At 51.8% G+C, this 14,640-nt stretch overlaps 2 protein-coding genes across 2 annotated transcripts; both read right to left on the bottom strand.

The window, feature by feature from the left end:
* Positions 1 to 733: 733 nt before the first annotated feature.
* On the bottom strand, positions 734 to 7,051 carry HMPREF1541_05024 (uncharacterized protein; the record flags this gene model as incomplete). The annotated part of the gene is made up of 1 exon (XM_008719365.1): positions 734 to 7,051. One exon carries the CDS (start codon positions 7,049 to 7,051, stop codon positions 734 to 736), a length of 6,318 nt encoding a protein of 2,105 aa, XP_008717587.1.
* Positions 7,052 to 7,763: 712 nt separating this feature from the next.
* Positions 7,764 to 12,547, bottom strand: HMPREF1541_05023 (uncharacterized protein; the record flags this gene model as incomplete). Its single annotated transcript, XM_008719364.1, has 3 exons — positions 7,764 to 8,736; positions 8,790 to 12,040; positions 12,092 to 12,547. 3 exons carry the CDS (start codon positions 12,545 to 12,547, stop codon positions 7,764 to 7,766), a joined length of 4,680 nt encoding a protein of 1,559 aa, XP_008717586.1.
* Between the last annotated feature and the right edge of the window lie 2,093 nt (positions 12,548 to 14,640).

Below are 14,640 nucleotides of genomic sequence, written 5' to 3'. Positions count from 1 at the left end.
ATTCAAGGGCTTCGGAAAACTCAGTGAAAGGAAAGCCGAGGATCGAGAAACACCGGGCGGGAGGGACCTCCAAATAGGGCACCGCGCGCCAAGAGCAACGGCGTGGCGCGGCGCACTAGGGAGAGACACAAGGCGGCGAGGCAACCACCCCACACCTCCACACCTCCACACACACCACGACCGCGCAAATCCAACCAGAGTATATACTTCTGCTATGTGGTGCCATCTGCTCGTGCATCTATAGTGGAGCTGAGAGCCAGAGTCGAAGATCGCCGCCGATGGCTTCTCACTATAGCACGCAGCAGGTATCGACTACCGGATATAAATACTTTTTTACTTAAACAGGCTTACGAACAGTCACGACAAGGGCAATTCACACCACAGAAAGATACGGTCTTTAACCATAGCCAGCCAGTCGCCGCTGTCGAAATGGTCGCTAACATCGTGGTCGATGCGGGCGTGAGAGTGAGCCCGGTTATGAATCCTCATGTGAGAGCCACTACGTCGATTACGGGTCTTCCCACCTTGATTGGATCCCTTATCTAATGGCCCTGCATGAGAGGTGAGCGTGTTTGCATGCTCTCCGGCATGACGAAGGCCCTTTGCCCGTCAAAGCGGGGGCCACTATTCTACTCATACTAAAACATGGAGCGGATTCAAAAAAGTTCGGTCGTCTCCATATCCTTCGCGCCTCGCTATGCGATTGAAATCCGGTAGTGTGCCGATGTGCTTCTCACTTTCGCTTCATGAATATGTCATCCGGATTCGCTTTCTTCTTCCGGACGAGGGGCGGTGCTCCACCCATGCTCGACATTGCACTTTTTACCGCAGGACCTCGCGGTACGCCATTGCCATCAATTCTAGGAGCCTTCTGCGTGCCTGTGATCGAGATCTCATGCTCGTCTCGCTTGCGCTTGGGCTCCCCAGAAGGCGCGGTGCTCTTTACCTCAGGGATGATGGCGTTGTGATCGCCGAGCTGACGCGCAGCACGTTTTGCGATATCCTTCTCTCGCTGTTTTTTGTATCGCTCTTCCTGCAAGATGACCTCGTCTTGTTGGTCTTTCTTGAGGCGCATCTGCATGGGAGCTCTGCATTCGTCTCTACCATGGCCCACCTCACCACAACCCACACAACGAGGCTCATTGCAGTTCAATATGCCGTGACCGGCTTGCCAGCACCGCTTGCACTTGCCCATCTGTGAGTCCCTGGCTGCCAGATCATTGCAATTAAAGCTGAAGTGCTCGTTCGAGCCACAAATAACACAGTTAGCTAAGTCGTTGAGACCAAAGCGGCCACCGGACGGTCCAAAGGCAGAGTTGGAGTTTCTCCGCTCAGGCATGTGCGTAGGGCGAGTAGCTGGAGGCAGTGAAGGCGAAGAAATCTGTTTTCCCGACTCAGCTGCAGCCACACTTTTGGTCAAAGCCTTGGTCGAGTCGCGTCGCAGGGGTTCCTGTCTGATGATGCCCGCGACTGACGAAGACGAGGAATTCCTCGATAGAACGCTCGCCGGGCGAGACGATGCCGGTGTTCCACTATTTGATGGATCCACCCGGGCATTGCGATTGACTGATTGCGGCTTGTCCGGCTGCTGAGGCTCAGGCGTGCTCGATTCTACCATCTCGATGTCATCCTTCATCATATCCTCCGTCAATAGCGGGCGACTGAGGAGCGCTTTGATGTTACCATCAGTGTATAGCTGTCTCGTTTTCGCGTCGGAGATTAGGCCACGCCAGAATTCGCCTTGATTGAGCGCTTCGGTATTGCCGAGCACCCACAACGAGCACTTGGCACGAGTGAGACCAACATTCATGCGTCTAATGTCGTTCAGGAAGCCAATACCCTTCGTCGACGCACGCACACACGAGAAGATTATGATCTCGCTCTCTCTGCCTTGGAAAGCGTCGGTTGTGTTGAACTCAACAGCCGAGGTGATGTCCTCACCGTAGCGTCCGCGAAAACGTGTCTTTAGCTCCCTCAGCTGACCCTTGTAGGGTGTGATTATGCCCACTTTTCCTCTGAAGCTGTACTTCTTCACGTCCGTAATGAGACGGTCGTACAAGGCCATAGCAATATCGATCTCTGCTATGTTGATGAGCGAGTGGCCTTTAGTTGCCGATTGGCTCATGCCTTGCACATCGAAAAAGCGATACGGTGCAAGAACCGGGCTATGATGCCATGGTCGGGAACGTAGCTTAGCCATGCCAGCACCATCCTTGAGACGGGAATCGTAGAAGGTTCGACTGGGAAACAAACTGATCTCGGGGTGCATACGATATTGAGTGTCCAGGAGATGAATGTGCTTCTTGTGATTCTTTTCCATTCTCGCAAACAAGCTCTGCTCGTACTGAAATCTGGCAGCCTCGCGTGACAGGACAGTAGGCGGTAATTGCTTTGGATCGCCAACAAGAATACATTTGGTGCATCCATATTTGAGAGGAATGAGAGCCGACAACTCGATCGACTGAGCAGCCTCGTCGATAATGACCGTCTCAAATTCGACGTTAAGGCCTTGAAAGATTTCGTGACCACTTCCGCTCAGGGTGGCGCAAAGTACGTGAGCGGTGTCCAGGATTTCTTGCTGCACTCGTTTCCGGTTGAGATCAGCATTGCGTGACTCGGAGTTCTGCTTTTCCCGGACAGCATCAATCTTGTTGCTGAGCGAAGTCTTCTTACGCTTGAGGCCATCCAGCGCGTTTTCGTCAGCAACTGGAATAGCTTCGCCTTTCTGGCGCTTGGCACTTATACCGTCTCGCAGTTCGATCATCTCATTCGAGACACTTTTGTGCTGCATCATGATGGCATGGATGTCTTCCTTCTGATCCTTTGGCCCGACATCCAGCTTGGCATTGACAAGTTCATCGAGAGTGACGTCCTTGACATTGGTGTTGATGGCATCGCTGCGGCCAAGGCGGACCACGTTGATTTTCTCGCTTGAACCGTCCATCAGCTTCAGACCAGTCTTGAAGCGCATGACAAGCTCGTCCACAGCGGCATTGCTGGGCGCGCATACAAGAATCTTTTTCGCTGCCTTCGGAGCACTGACCACGCCACTGGCAGCATTCAAGCGCGGACCCTTGTCGTTGTGCTTGGGCAAGAAGCCGGTCATCGCAGCACCTACAAGTGCGCAAATTGTCTTAGTCTTGCCTGACCCTGGCGGACCTTGTATCAATGTGAAAGCATCGTTATCTAACGCTGATTTGACTGCTCTTGCTTGGGCCTCGTTGACATCGTACGTTTGGACGAATGTAGCAAGCTCGTGGTCGGGATAGTCCATCAGTCGAGATGGCTTTGCTGCGATGATCTCTTCGCTGAGGTCATAATAGGGAAGAGCCATCAGGGCGCCAAATTCGCGTTCCAAAGTCGTAAGAGAGAGAATTTGCGAAGCCCAGATCGTGGCCTTGTCGTTCAAGAAGGGTCTCATTGGGTTTCCAGCAGCATTTATTCGAAGCACAATCTGAACTTCGCCCTTCTTCCGGCTCACCTCTTTGATACGGGCAAGGCAATGAGGTTCGCTCGAATCGGTTGTCGGCCGACTCGACCTCGAAAGAATAACCACATCCGTTGTTCCCCAACCCAAATCCTGACCTTGTTGATACGACATAGTCACATTCAATTCAAAGAAGCTGTCAACGAGTAACGAATTGGAGATCTTGAGCTCCTGGGCTTTGAAGGTGCCATCTTCTCGAGCAGCTCGAAAGCTCTGCCAGCTTTCAAGAATCAAGAGTGGTTCAAAGGTTTTCTGGTAATCCTGAACGCTTTGGAACTCGTTTGTGACCAAGGTATAGTCGTCCTTGGCAGAATTAGGAGGCAGGTCTGTGTCAGCAAAGAAGTCCCATGCAAGGATCGTCTTGTGTAAATTGGTCAGATCTGGCGCGAGTCGAGCTCTCATATCCTTCTGAGATCGCACTTGCTTGATTTTGCGTACGGGCCCTGCTGCTACAGGCTGCCGAGTATGGGCATGAGTCTTGGTAATCGGGTGCACGCGCTGGACTTTCCCAAACAGAGCATCGTCGGAGTCCTCGGACTCGGAACCGCTAGAGACCATCATGCCCGGTTCTGCAGGCTTCGTATGGTCTTTCCCTAGGACCCCGAAGCCCTCGCCGAGGGTAGACTTGCCTCTGGCCTTCGCTGCAAATTCCCTGTCGCGCTGCTTACGGAGCTCCTGCTCACGTTTACGGTCTGCAATGAAAGCTTTGCTTTCGCTTTCTTTCTTTGCGGCAAGCTTTGCAGCGAGAGCATCTGACTTCTTTTGCAGAGGAAGCGACTGCTGGGGAGGGATTGATTTGGTAGGAGCAGGTTTCGACGACTCGGATTTGACCTGCTTGATAACGTTGGCCCACTCTACCTGCGGAATCTCGTCATACTCATCAGAGCTCTCTTTTCGTCCCAAGCTTGATCGCTTCTCAGCCGAGCGCGACCAGGTATCCATCTGCAGTGTCGATTGTTTCTTCTTCAGGGGTTTTGCGATTTGCTGCCCGGTGTAATTTTCTAATGCACGCACCAGGGTGGCTTTCTGAGTGTCTGATAGAATTGTCTTGATGTTTGGTGTGGTAGCGACGTCCTTGACGTATTTGAGGCCATCAAAGTCGCCCGTGACATCGTGCATCTTCAGCTGATTGAGCATGTTAGTGATCAGCTTGACCTGCGTGTCTGCTAAGAACTGATCCCGCAGTCGCAACCATTTGGCCATTGATCCTAAGACTTTCAGTGGAGATCCCAGCTCCGGTTCGCTTGGGTTCAGTAGGCTTCTTGGGATGTCCTCCTCAGCGCTCGGCTTCGCCTTTGTCAGGTATCTGGCAAAGGTATGGTACTGTTCGAAGAGATCTTGGGCATACTGCATAGTGTCTCGACAAACTTCTGTCATGAGAGGCTTATCGTGTAGCTCTATAGACCACGACTCCATATGTTGGAAGATTGTACGTAAGGCGATCCACTGATATGACCAGAACTTGTACACCGGCTTATAATCGTGACTCTCAATCTTGCTTTGTTTTCTGAGCCTGCCGTCACTCGGACTGCAGAGGACATCAAGGATTTCCATGCCAGACTTGACCATCCGCGGCACCGAAGCGAATGTCTGCATGGTAGCAATCCGGCGGAAAGTCCAGGAGAGACTGAAAATCGTGGTCTCGGAGAAAGCGTCAATCAAGTGTGCCAAAGCGTCTTTGCGACTTCCTTGGCCGCTAATGTTCTTGATCAATTCGATTGCGGCCTGATATACGTCATCATTCGATGAGAGAAGAGCTGCGACCAAGTGCATGCAAGTAGGCATTTGCTTGTAGAGCATGTCGAGGTGTTCCGGATCAAAGTCCGCGATCTTCCCCAATAGTCTACTGTAAGCAGCGTTGACTTGATCGAATGTTGAGTTGTATATGCCTTTCTGCTTAGAGAGAGGGTCACCAGCTTTCAGTCGAAACCTCTCCAAACCTGGCAACGCCACTGTGCCTTGAAGCACTTCTCCAGACAGAGCAGTGTCAGTGTTGTCTAAAGCACGCACGGCTGTATCCCAGAGAGGTTTCGAATAGCAACTTGGATCATGTTTAAGGCCGGTATTGGATTCCTTGAGTGATGCAAAATCGTTTCTGAGGTTGTAGCAGTCGATAGCAATGCCGTTCTTGACCAGCGAGAGTACGCAAGCACGTGCAGTCTTGCCCAAGTCACCTGTCAGACCAACTTGGTGAGGGTTCAACAGGTCACTAATGTGGTCGTTGACAGTCTTCATAACGTCCAGAAGTACGATGCGTTCCGAGACATGTTTTTCTTGATGAACTGCAAAGTTCTTGGTTGTCTGCATCATGACCTGCGCCGCGACCTCGAAGCAGAGCGTCTTCGCACGCTGAGAGGTCTCAAGAACATGGAGCTTTTGGAAAAGTTGTGTGGCAAGAGCTTGACATGCAGCTGCCTGGTTATTCAGGTCTAAAGATTTCACGAGAGCTGGCCCCCATCGCAAGACATCGAATTCTTCTTTATTTTCGGCGATTGCTGAATCGTTGAGACACTTAATGAACCTCGGACTCGCGAAAACCTGCTCGATGACAGTAGGCGAAGAAATGGTTCCCATAGTCTGCCAGAAAGCTTTGGGAGCTTTGGTCAGAATGATTTTAAGAGTTTGAGTGATAAACGAGACGGCCGGCGTCGGCTGGTGTAAATGGTCTAGAGCAGCCATGCAGAGGTTGGGTTGCATATCCAAGAGCTTGTGGCTAATGAGATCTTCTGGTAGCGTCTTCGCGATGATCATAGCCCCACTCCAGAAGCGTGATATTGATGCGGCATCCGTGGCCTTCTGTAGACGATCTTGTAATTGACTCTTGATAGACCAAGTCCATTCAAGATCAGTAGGTGCGCGGCCGAGACGACCCCATGTAGCGGTTGCCCAATTCAGCCGTCTGTGGTTGGAACTGAACAAGAAGCGAACGGTGGAGGGAAGGATCTCGCGGATCTTCAGCTGCTTTTTCGTCTGAATAAGCCGAAACGGCTCGTCGAAGTGTTGAGCCAGGAGGTTCTCATCCTGGAGAAAAGCGTCGCAGAGCAGTGCTTCGAAGAGAGCGTGCAATTGTGCAGGCTCGAGTGCGGCAGTGCCTCGCTTGGCTTCCGGAAGTGATTTCAAGACTCTTTCGGCAGCGTCAAGCCCCTTGGTGATACGGGCAGTATCTCGTCGATCGATCAGACCGAAGAATTGCTGAACATCCGGCTCTTCGTACTCCTCGCGCAGCCGTGCAAGAAAGCGCAGTTTCTCGACGTAGTAGTTCCGGATGCAGATATCGCATTTACCAAGAGTATTGTCCAAGGTGTCCCAGATCATCCGCTGGTACTTCTCAGTCTCCTCACCATCATAGGCGAGGAGTTGTAGGCAGGACATGAATTTGTCTCTTCTCTCTCTCGCTTCCGTGATTGTCTTCGTCCGGACATCATTCTGTTCGCCGCGCAAAGGACCACCTTGAATGTCTTCATCATATCGATCCTGATCGTCATCGTTCTGGCGGGGGCAGAGAATGTGAACGCTGGGGGGTAGGGCTCGCAGCTCGAGGAGTGGAGGGATCAAGTGAGACATCTCTACTCAGTTGATGCGCCAAGGATCAAAAGACCAAAGAAACATTTAGTAAACGAGTGTGGCGGCAATGGCTTCGGCCTGCAAGTCTGGCCATGTCATGAAGAAAATAAGTAGTAGAGAGAACAGTGTGGAAAGCAGGGCAGTAAAGGAAGTTGCACGAACGGTATGAAAGTGAATGCACAGCACAGGGACACACTACAGTGACTTTGCCAGTGCATCCAGTGCAAATGCACTCACTTGCTTTGCAAAAGGCTGATGGAAGGGACAATGAGCGGAGTTATCGAGTGATGGAGTCGTGAGTGGCACGCCGCTAAAATTCGACGCGACTTCGCGCGTCGACCGGAATGACCTCACTATCTTGGCGCTCTGATTCCCGTCACTACCTTAATCGAGTATTCAGACAAGGGAATACTGAGGTGGCGGTGAGACGAGATGCAATAGGCACAGTACCATGATGTTGGTTAAACGTGTTTGAAGGCGCTGCTCTCTGCTGCTGTCCAACAATCTAGCTCTTTAGTTCCCGGGTTGGGAAAACGCCTCCATGACCAGCTCCTAACGCCTGGTCTGACAGCTTCGAAGATCTTATATACAGACTAGATCATGTGAAGATCCAAATGCTTCTTTTGAACGCTCTCATAACCATCAAAGAACACCGTATCCTTATCAGGACTTGACATAACCTCGTTACACCATATTATACTCCACTGAAACATTACTTCAGATCAGACGTAATGTCATCTCTTCTCCTTGATGCAGTTGCGGTTGGAGTCAGTGGAGACCCGTGAGAGTACGACGACTCCATTCTCGTGAGTAGAGCCGCAGACGTGAAGTCTCTGCTGGCTTCAAAGCTTGAGCGAGATTTCTCATAGGAACGGCGAGATCTCTCGAACGACGATCGCACCCTCTCTAATGACGGACGCTTACTATCCTGATTGCGAACACGGTCGGCGGGTGTCTCGATCGGTGCATCCGCTGGCGCCTGGCGGTTTTCAGGTACCGTCATCCGCAGGTCAAATGAAGGCTTCGTCCTGTCAGTGCCATCGCTGCCAGTCTGGCTGTGGGGCGGCTTTGTCTGATATGTCGGGGCTTCCGACGGAGGATAGATTGGTCGTTGGGACTCAGTCATACTCAGACGCCGAGAATCCTGTGGTACGGGCACTTCTCCGGTGTGATCTGACGAGTTGCCGTTTGACACGACTTTTGGAGGCACATATGCTTCATAATTGTCGAGGTAGTCGAATTTGCCCTGTCGTACTTGCTCACGGATGACATCGATATCGTAAGGTCGATAATTCTTCTGAAAGAACTTGACCGAGAAACGAGGAAGCAAGCATGCGACCCAGATGAGTAAACTCAGACACCAGAATGTCAATGCACCGTAAACCTCTTGGCCAGCTCGATAGAATTGGAAAGAGCCTGTAAAGGACGAGTAGACTCCAGTCCAGAACCAGATGGCAAGTGTGCTGATTGCGGCGACTAGGGTGATGATCCAATCCCACTTATAGGTGTTGAGCAGGATGTATGAGTTGATGACTGCGATGGACACACAAGCTGCGTAGACACCCATGCGACTTCTGTCTGCAACTCCTCGGCCGCTCTCGGTCTCGAAAGTAGCTGGAGCGAAGAGGAGATGCGTGAAAAAGTAACAAATGACCGACTGGTAGAGGCCGTCAAACATATAGAGCCTACGCGCAATGGTTAGTCAATTCGTAAGCAAGGGGCTTGGGGTGGGATCTACCAGAACTTAAGCTGTGTCCATTCCTTCCGCTCGATGCCGCGGCGGTACAATTGTGGAACAGCCAAGGAGACTTTGTCGCTGACGTCTTGATCCAGGACACCCATCAGACCGACAGGGAGAGATGTGAAGACTAAATTGACGAGTAGAATGTAAGTGTAGTCGTAAAGATAGGTGATGTCGAAGTTGGTGTAGATCTGGTACCAAAACAGCGCGAAAGTCCAGATGATGTTCTTGTAGAAGAAGTTGGCAGTTGTCTCAGCCATGCGGCGGTAATCCCATCGTCCGTGAACCAGAACTAGTCTCTGCAAGAACCTGAACTGGCCAATGGCGTAGTCTGACGACATGACTGCTTGACGACCTTCCTCACCAGCAATACCAACACCAACATCGGCTTCCTGTATCATGGCGACGTCATTCGCACCATCTCCGATGGAGAGCGCCATAATGTTAAGACCGTTTCGAACGAGCGAGACAACTGCTGCTTTCTGCGCTGGGCTGACTCTGCAGCACAAAACAGACTTGCACTGCTTGCAAAGCAGGAGAAAGCGTTGCCTGAGGTCATCGGAAAGGACCAGCTTGAGCGATTCGCCGTCAATGATCAACGCATGCGTCGGCGCCGGTGGTTCGTGATTGATTCTGGCTGCTGCCAGCTCCTCGTCGGACCCAGCCAACCCAAACTGTTGCAAATGCTTGTCGAGCAGATTGCTGGCATCATCGACGGAGCCTTCCGGCAGGTCAAACAAAATTAGATCCATTTCGTTGGTCAGAAGATTGCATGAAAAGCCGATGTTGATAGCAGTCTCGACTTTGTCTCCAGTCAACACCCACAGCTTGATTCCAGCTTGACCTAGAAGGGCAATAGTGTCGGGAACACCATCTTGCAGACGATCCTCGATGGCCGTACCTCCAATCAGCATCAGATCTCGCTCGATGCGGTCTGCGACTTCTTCCAAACGATCATCGCGGTCCTGCATGGCTTGGGCAGCGAAATCATGGTCCTTGCTCCATTCTTGATAGTATTCCTCATCGACGTCTCGCTGGGCCACACAAAGCGTTCGAAGGCCCTCGCGAGCAAACATTTCGAGGTTCTCGGCTGTAGCCTTTCGCAGCTCTTGCTGGTAACCTTTGGCCAATCGGGAATAGATCATACTGTCGGCGCCTTTGCAGAAGAGTTTGATGTTGCCGTCCGGCATTCTCACGATAGCACTCATGCGCTTTCTGGTCGAGTTGAATTCCAAGGTGTTCAGTATGCGGTAGGTGCGCTCTTCACCGAGGACATTGACGTGCAGATCTTCGTTCGATCGGCCTAGCACGGTGAAGCCGCAGTCTCGGGCAGTGGCCACCAGGGCAGCTTCATCTGGCGACTGCGCCTTGAATTCAATCTTTGGTGGATCACCAGGAGTGGTCTCTGTAATGACAGTGTGGCACAGAGCCAAAGCAACCATGAAATCCTCGTTGAACTGTGCCTGTTGCTCGCCTGACCGACCGTTGAGATCAGTGACGAAATCGGGCGCGATGAAAGTCAGGTCTTCGTCGTGGAGGTATGGATTGTCATGAGTCTTGCGGAGATTTCGCAACATCTCTGTGCGGGCCTCTGCGATCTGTGCTCGTACCTGCGCAGCCTCGGCTTCTACGTCAACACCCTGTCTCCGTCGCATACCGGCTTCGGCTTCTGTGTACGCTTCTCCGTATGCAACACCGTTGATGGTGCACTTTTTGAACTCCATGACGTTCTGAGTCAATGTTCCAGTCTTGTCGGAGAAGATATACTCAATCTGACCCAGATCATCTGAAATGTTCCAGCTCTTGGGTGTGCATGGGTAGTCGAGCTTGTCATAATACATGAAAATGTCCGAGTAGATGAAGAAGGCCTGCAACGAACGAATGATTTCGAGCGTTATGTAGAGCGAAATGGGCACCAAGTTCTGGAACAGAATGATTGCGGACCAGAACGTGACGAATCCATCCAAAGCTGGGGTGCCGCCAACTGAGCCAAACTCGAAAAATCTGGCCGTGTTGCCTCCGTTGGACCAAGTGATGCCCTGAACCAGACCGGAAATGAGGCACATGAAAAAGAGAATGATGAAGTTGTAGATGACGTTCCAGTTCATATCCTTAGCCAACTGTGCGCGCTTGCTAGGCGTGATTCCTGAATTCAGCATGATCTTGCTTTCTTGGCCGGTGAAGACGACAACACCCAAAGCCCATTCGGTGTTCTTGATGCTGCAACCACGGAGAAGGAGGTTGTTGATGCCGATCGGCTCTCCTCTCACACGTGGAGGCGCGTCCGGGTCTTTGGGATCGCGTTGGTTGAATCTGAGCACAGCGTTATAATTGTAAAGATTCGGGTTGGGACCTTCGCTTTCGATCCAGAACTCAGATTTCTCGCAATCGCGTGCGTGGCGGACTTTACGGGTGGCCTGCAGGGCCTGTCGAACCTTCAGATTGGTCTCCCCATCCAAGTTCTTCGTCTCCACGTAACACGCACCATCAGGGTCTGAAGTCGAGAGAACCACAATGTCTGCCGGAACTTGATCGTCATTGTAGATGCGCACAAAGTCGCCCACCTGTACGTTTTTCCAAAAGTCTTTCTTGAATCGTGCTTCTTCCGTAGCATGTCGATATGGATTGATGACATTGCCAAAATCTTTCGCGGGCGCTAATTGACTTTTCCGCTGCGAGGAGCGGTTGTTCAACTTGGAGGAGCTCGCCCCTGAAGCACGCTTGTTTGCCTCGTTTGCAGTCTCGTAAGAAAGCGCACTGTGAGGTGGCTCTCCTGGAGGCGCAAGTTGGCCGCCGCTCGGAGAAGTTGGCCGCATACTGGGGGACGGGACAGGAGTCATCGCGATCTCATCACCCTGCTGCTCTCGAGTGGAATGGAAGGATGTTCGCTCTGTATAAATCGAGTCGCGGACTGTCGGTGCGATTGAAGGACGACGGTCGACGCCTCCCGTTTCCGCATCCTTTTCAGAACTTTGTTTTTTCTTGCCCAATCCTTTCAACTTCCGATAGGTTGCAACAACAGTCCTCGTGCAAGACTTCTTGATCCGTCGCCAAACACTGATATCATCGGTGGAAATATTAACGTTTGCCCATCCTACCAGTCGGTAGACTGGGGAGTTATTGAGCTCGGTATCAAGTACGGTACGCCGCCAATCTTCGACGGCGTCTTTGATTGCAGTAACTGTCAGGATGAAGATGAGAGGGACGGCGTTCAGGCCTGGATTAGAAGCGCCGAATATGGAAAAGATCTAAAGGCATTCTCTCAGCATGATTCCTGAAGCAACCATCATGTCACTTACCGAAAGAATGACGATGAACAGGAAGTATATGTTGGCGACATTATGAAATTGAAAATACAAGTTCTTCGGGATGAAGCTGAGAGGGGTGTACTTCGCGGTCCGAATCTTGTTCCGAGGGTATTGGTGGATGTTGTGGCCATGCTCGTCCTTGTCTTCGTCTGGCAGGGGAATACTAACGTAAATATTTCGAGACTGCTGACCAGGATCATCTTGCTGCTGGCCCATAGGGCTTGCCTCAGTTATATTGCCGTGGTTGGACTTCCCGTCTGGTCCGGGCTTTTCTTCATAGCTGGAGATATTTATTCCTGGCACGCGGTTCAATATTGACCGCCTCTTGCGAGAGCCGTCGGTATGTGAGTGGCGGATGGTAGCCCATCGCTGTCTTTTGACCGGTTTCGACACGTCGCCTGATGGCTTTGGAGGCTGGTCGCCGTCGCTGAAATGTATCTTGGCCATGGTATGAGATGCCAACGAATGCCAACGCGCCCGTCAGGGCTGGGAGCAGGGTATATCTCAGCAGCCGCAATTGTGAGATGTTTCCAAGGCCCAAATTGGAAGCCGAGAACTATTTCTGTACAGAAAACCTGTCAAGAGTGATCGACTGGGGCTGTGTCGTGAGGCAACACTAGGAATTGCGGGCTCCCCGGAAGAGATGGCTCACGTCAGCAATTGGCTGCACAGTACATAATCGTGTCGGCAGCGGACGAGGCAGGGACGATGAGTTAGGGAGGGCGACAAGAAAGCGCTTGCAGTGGTGGGAAAGCGGTATGATGATGGAATTATCAGGGCGGAGGACGGCGGAAAGAAAGTTCCCAATGCGAAGGGTCCGAGTATGAGGACGCGGGTACCGTGTGCCCGAATGTCGCCGCCGGTGTGGGGAACGGAACGAGTAGAAGGCAGTGCGAAAACAGTCCCAAAAAGCTGTGGTCGGAGACCAGTGATCAACAGCTCTCAGGTTATCAGAACAGAAGAGAATGTCATCTGGAAAATAATGAGGTGTATACAGATCCAAGGCAGGGGCGCTGCTGCCAAATGGGTACCGGCTTCGCTCGTGAATGAGACGCGAAGACCCGCCAGGCGAGAATGCTGGGCCGCGCTTCGGACTGGCTGTGCTCGCAAGGGCTGATCCCTTGTGCACCTCCTATTGAGCGAGGTGCCATACCGCACATCTCTTGGCTACGGTTGGCTAATCGCTATTCGGAATGGTGGGAGCACGCCTTGATGCGTTTCAGGTTTAGGCCCTAGGGTTATTCATCTTTATGCGCTCGTGGCCCAGCAGGTCAGCGTGAGGCTCATGACTGTACACCGCTGCAGCTCGAGATTCTACTTTCGGCAGCTGGGACGAGTCCCTTCACTGCAAGGAAATGTTTTCTGAGAATTTCCATTGTTGCTTCTAAGTCAAACGCTCCAATGTTGTCGACACCACGGGCCGTATCGTCCCCTGAGCTCTCACGGCGCAGTTGGTAATGAAGAATGAGCCACTGTGGCATCGGCGGGCTGCGGTGCTGATTAATGGACAGCCTTAGAATTATCTCCGACCCGTAAGGAGTGCTCTCAGTAACTTTGGCAGTCTATTGCAACAGTGTCCTGGAGAGACCCTAGAATAAGTCTACGACCTACGCAGTTGCATTTGCATCTGTTGCACTCAGGAAGATGATCCCAACGTGCTCGAATGACTTAGCTACACACGTTCAACGACAAGGGCGGACAGCAGCCAACATGAGGCGTGTTAAAGTTGATTACCAATAACGACAAGTGCTGAGGTCACGCTGCGGCTGGGACCTCCACATGGAAGACCCTGCATGATAGTACAACACATATGGCTTCCAGATAAACACGTTTTGAGAACTTCCCTCAAGTCTGCGCGGCTTTACAAATTTATGTCGAGCTCGCGGACGACGCCGAAGACCACGTCTTTCTGCGCCATCATCAACCAAGTTAGGCAAACTAGGTCGTAAGATCAGCGAGCGCATAGCTCAAAACACCTCTCGTACACCGTGGCTGTGCATCAGCCATTTGAGTCGACATGGTTGCTACGAATCGATGTGTGGTTCGCACGAAGTTATGGAACAGCAGCAGGTGTCCTTGGGCAGATGACAACATCCCAATAGAGGAATAAAAATGCGCCTAGTTATGCTACGAACAAGTCGTATCTGCCTCGGGCCTAGAGGACTGTTTCCGCTCAAGTTGCTCTTCACAACTTCCGGACCATCCGGGGCACCAGTCTGTAATTGGATGTAGTTTACTGCCTGGCCAATAATTTCTGGCCGGGCAGAACGCTTTCAGCTTGTTGCAAGTGGTGATGTGTACTCACTTAGGGATGGAGAACAATCCCACGTGGGAAGAGGATCTTGGTCCTGCTTGACATGAAGTATACATTCTCAAGATCGTTGCCTCGTATGCGTAAAGGATCAAGATGCCTTCCACGAAGCTTGTTTAGCCCGGAACCCAAGCATCAGGGCCCGGGTTCGCCATCTGAAGCGAAAGATAAATCTTCGAAGGTAACGGCCGTTGACGAGATCGGCTAGTGTCGAGAGAACGGAGCCGAA

This window comes from Cyphellophora europaea (assembly GCF_000365145.1).
Source record: "Cyphellophora europaea CBS 101466 unplaced genomic scaffold supercont1.4, whole genome shotgun sequence".
Taxonomy (NCBI): Eukaryota; Fungi; Ascomycota; class Eurotiomycetes; order Chaetothyriales; family Cyphellophoraceae; genus Cyphellophora; species Cyphellophora europaea.
This window is presented reverse-complemented; position numbering and strand designations above follow the sequence as displayed.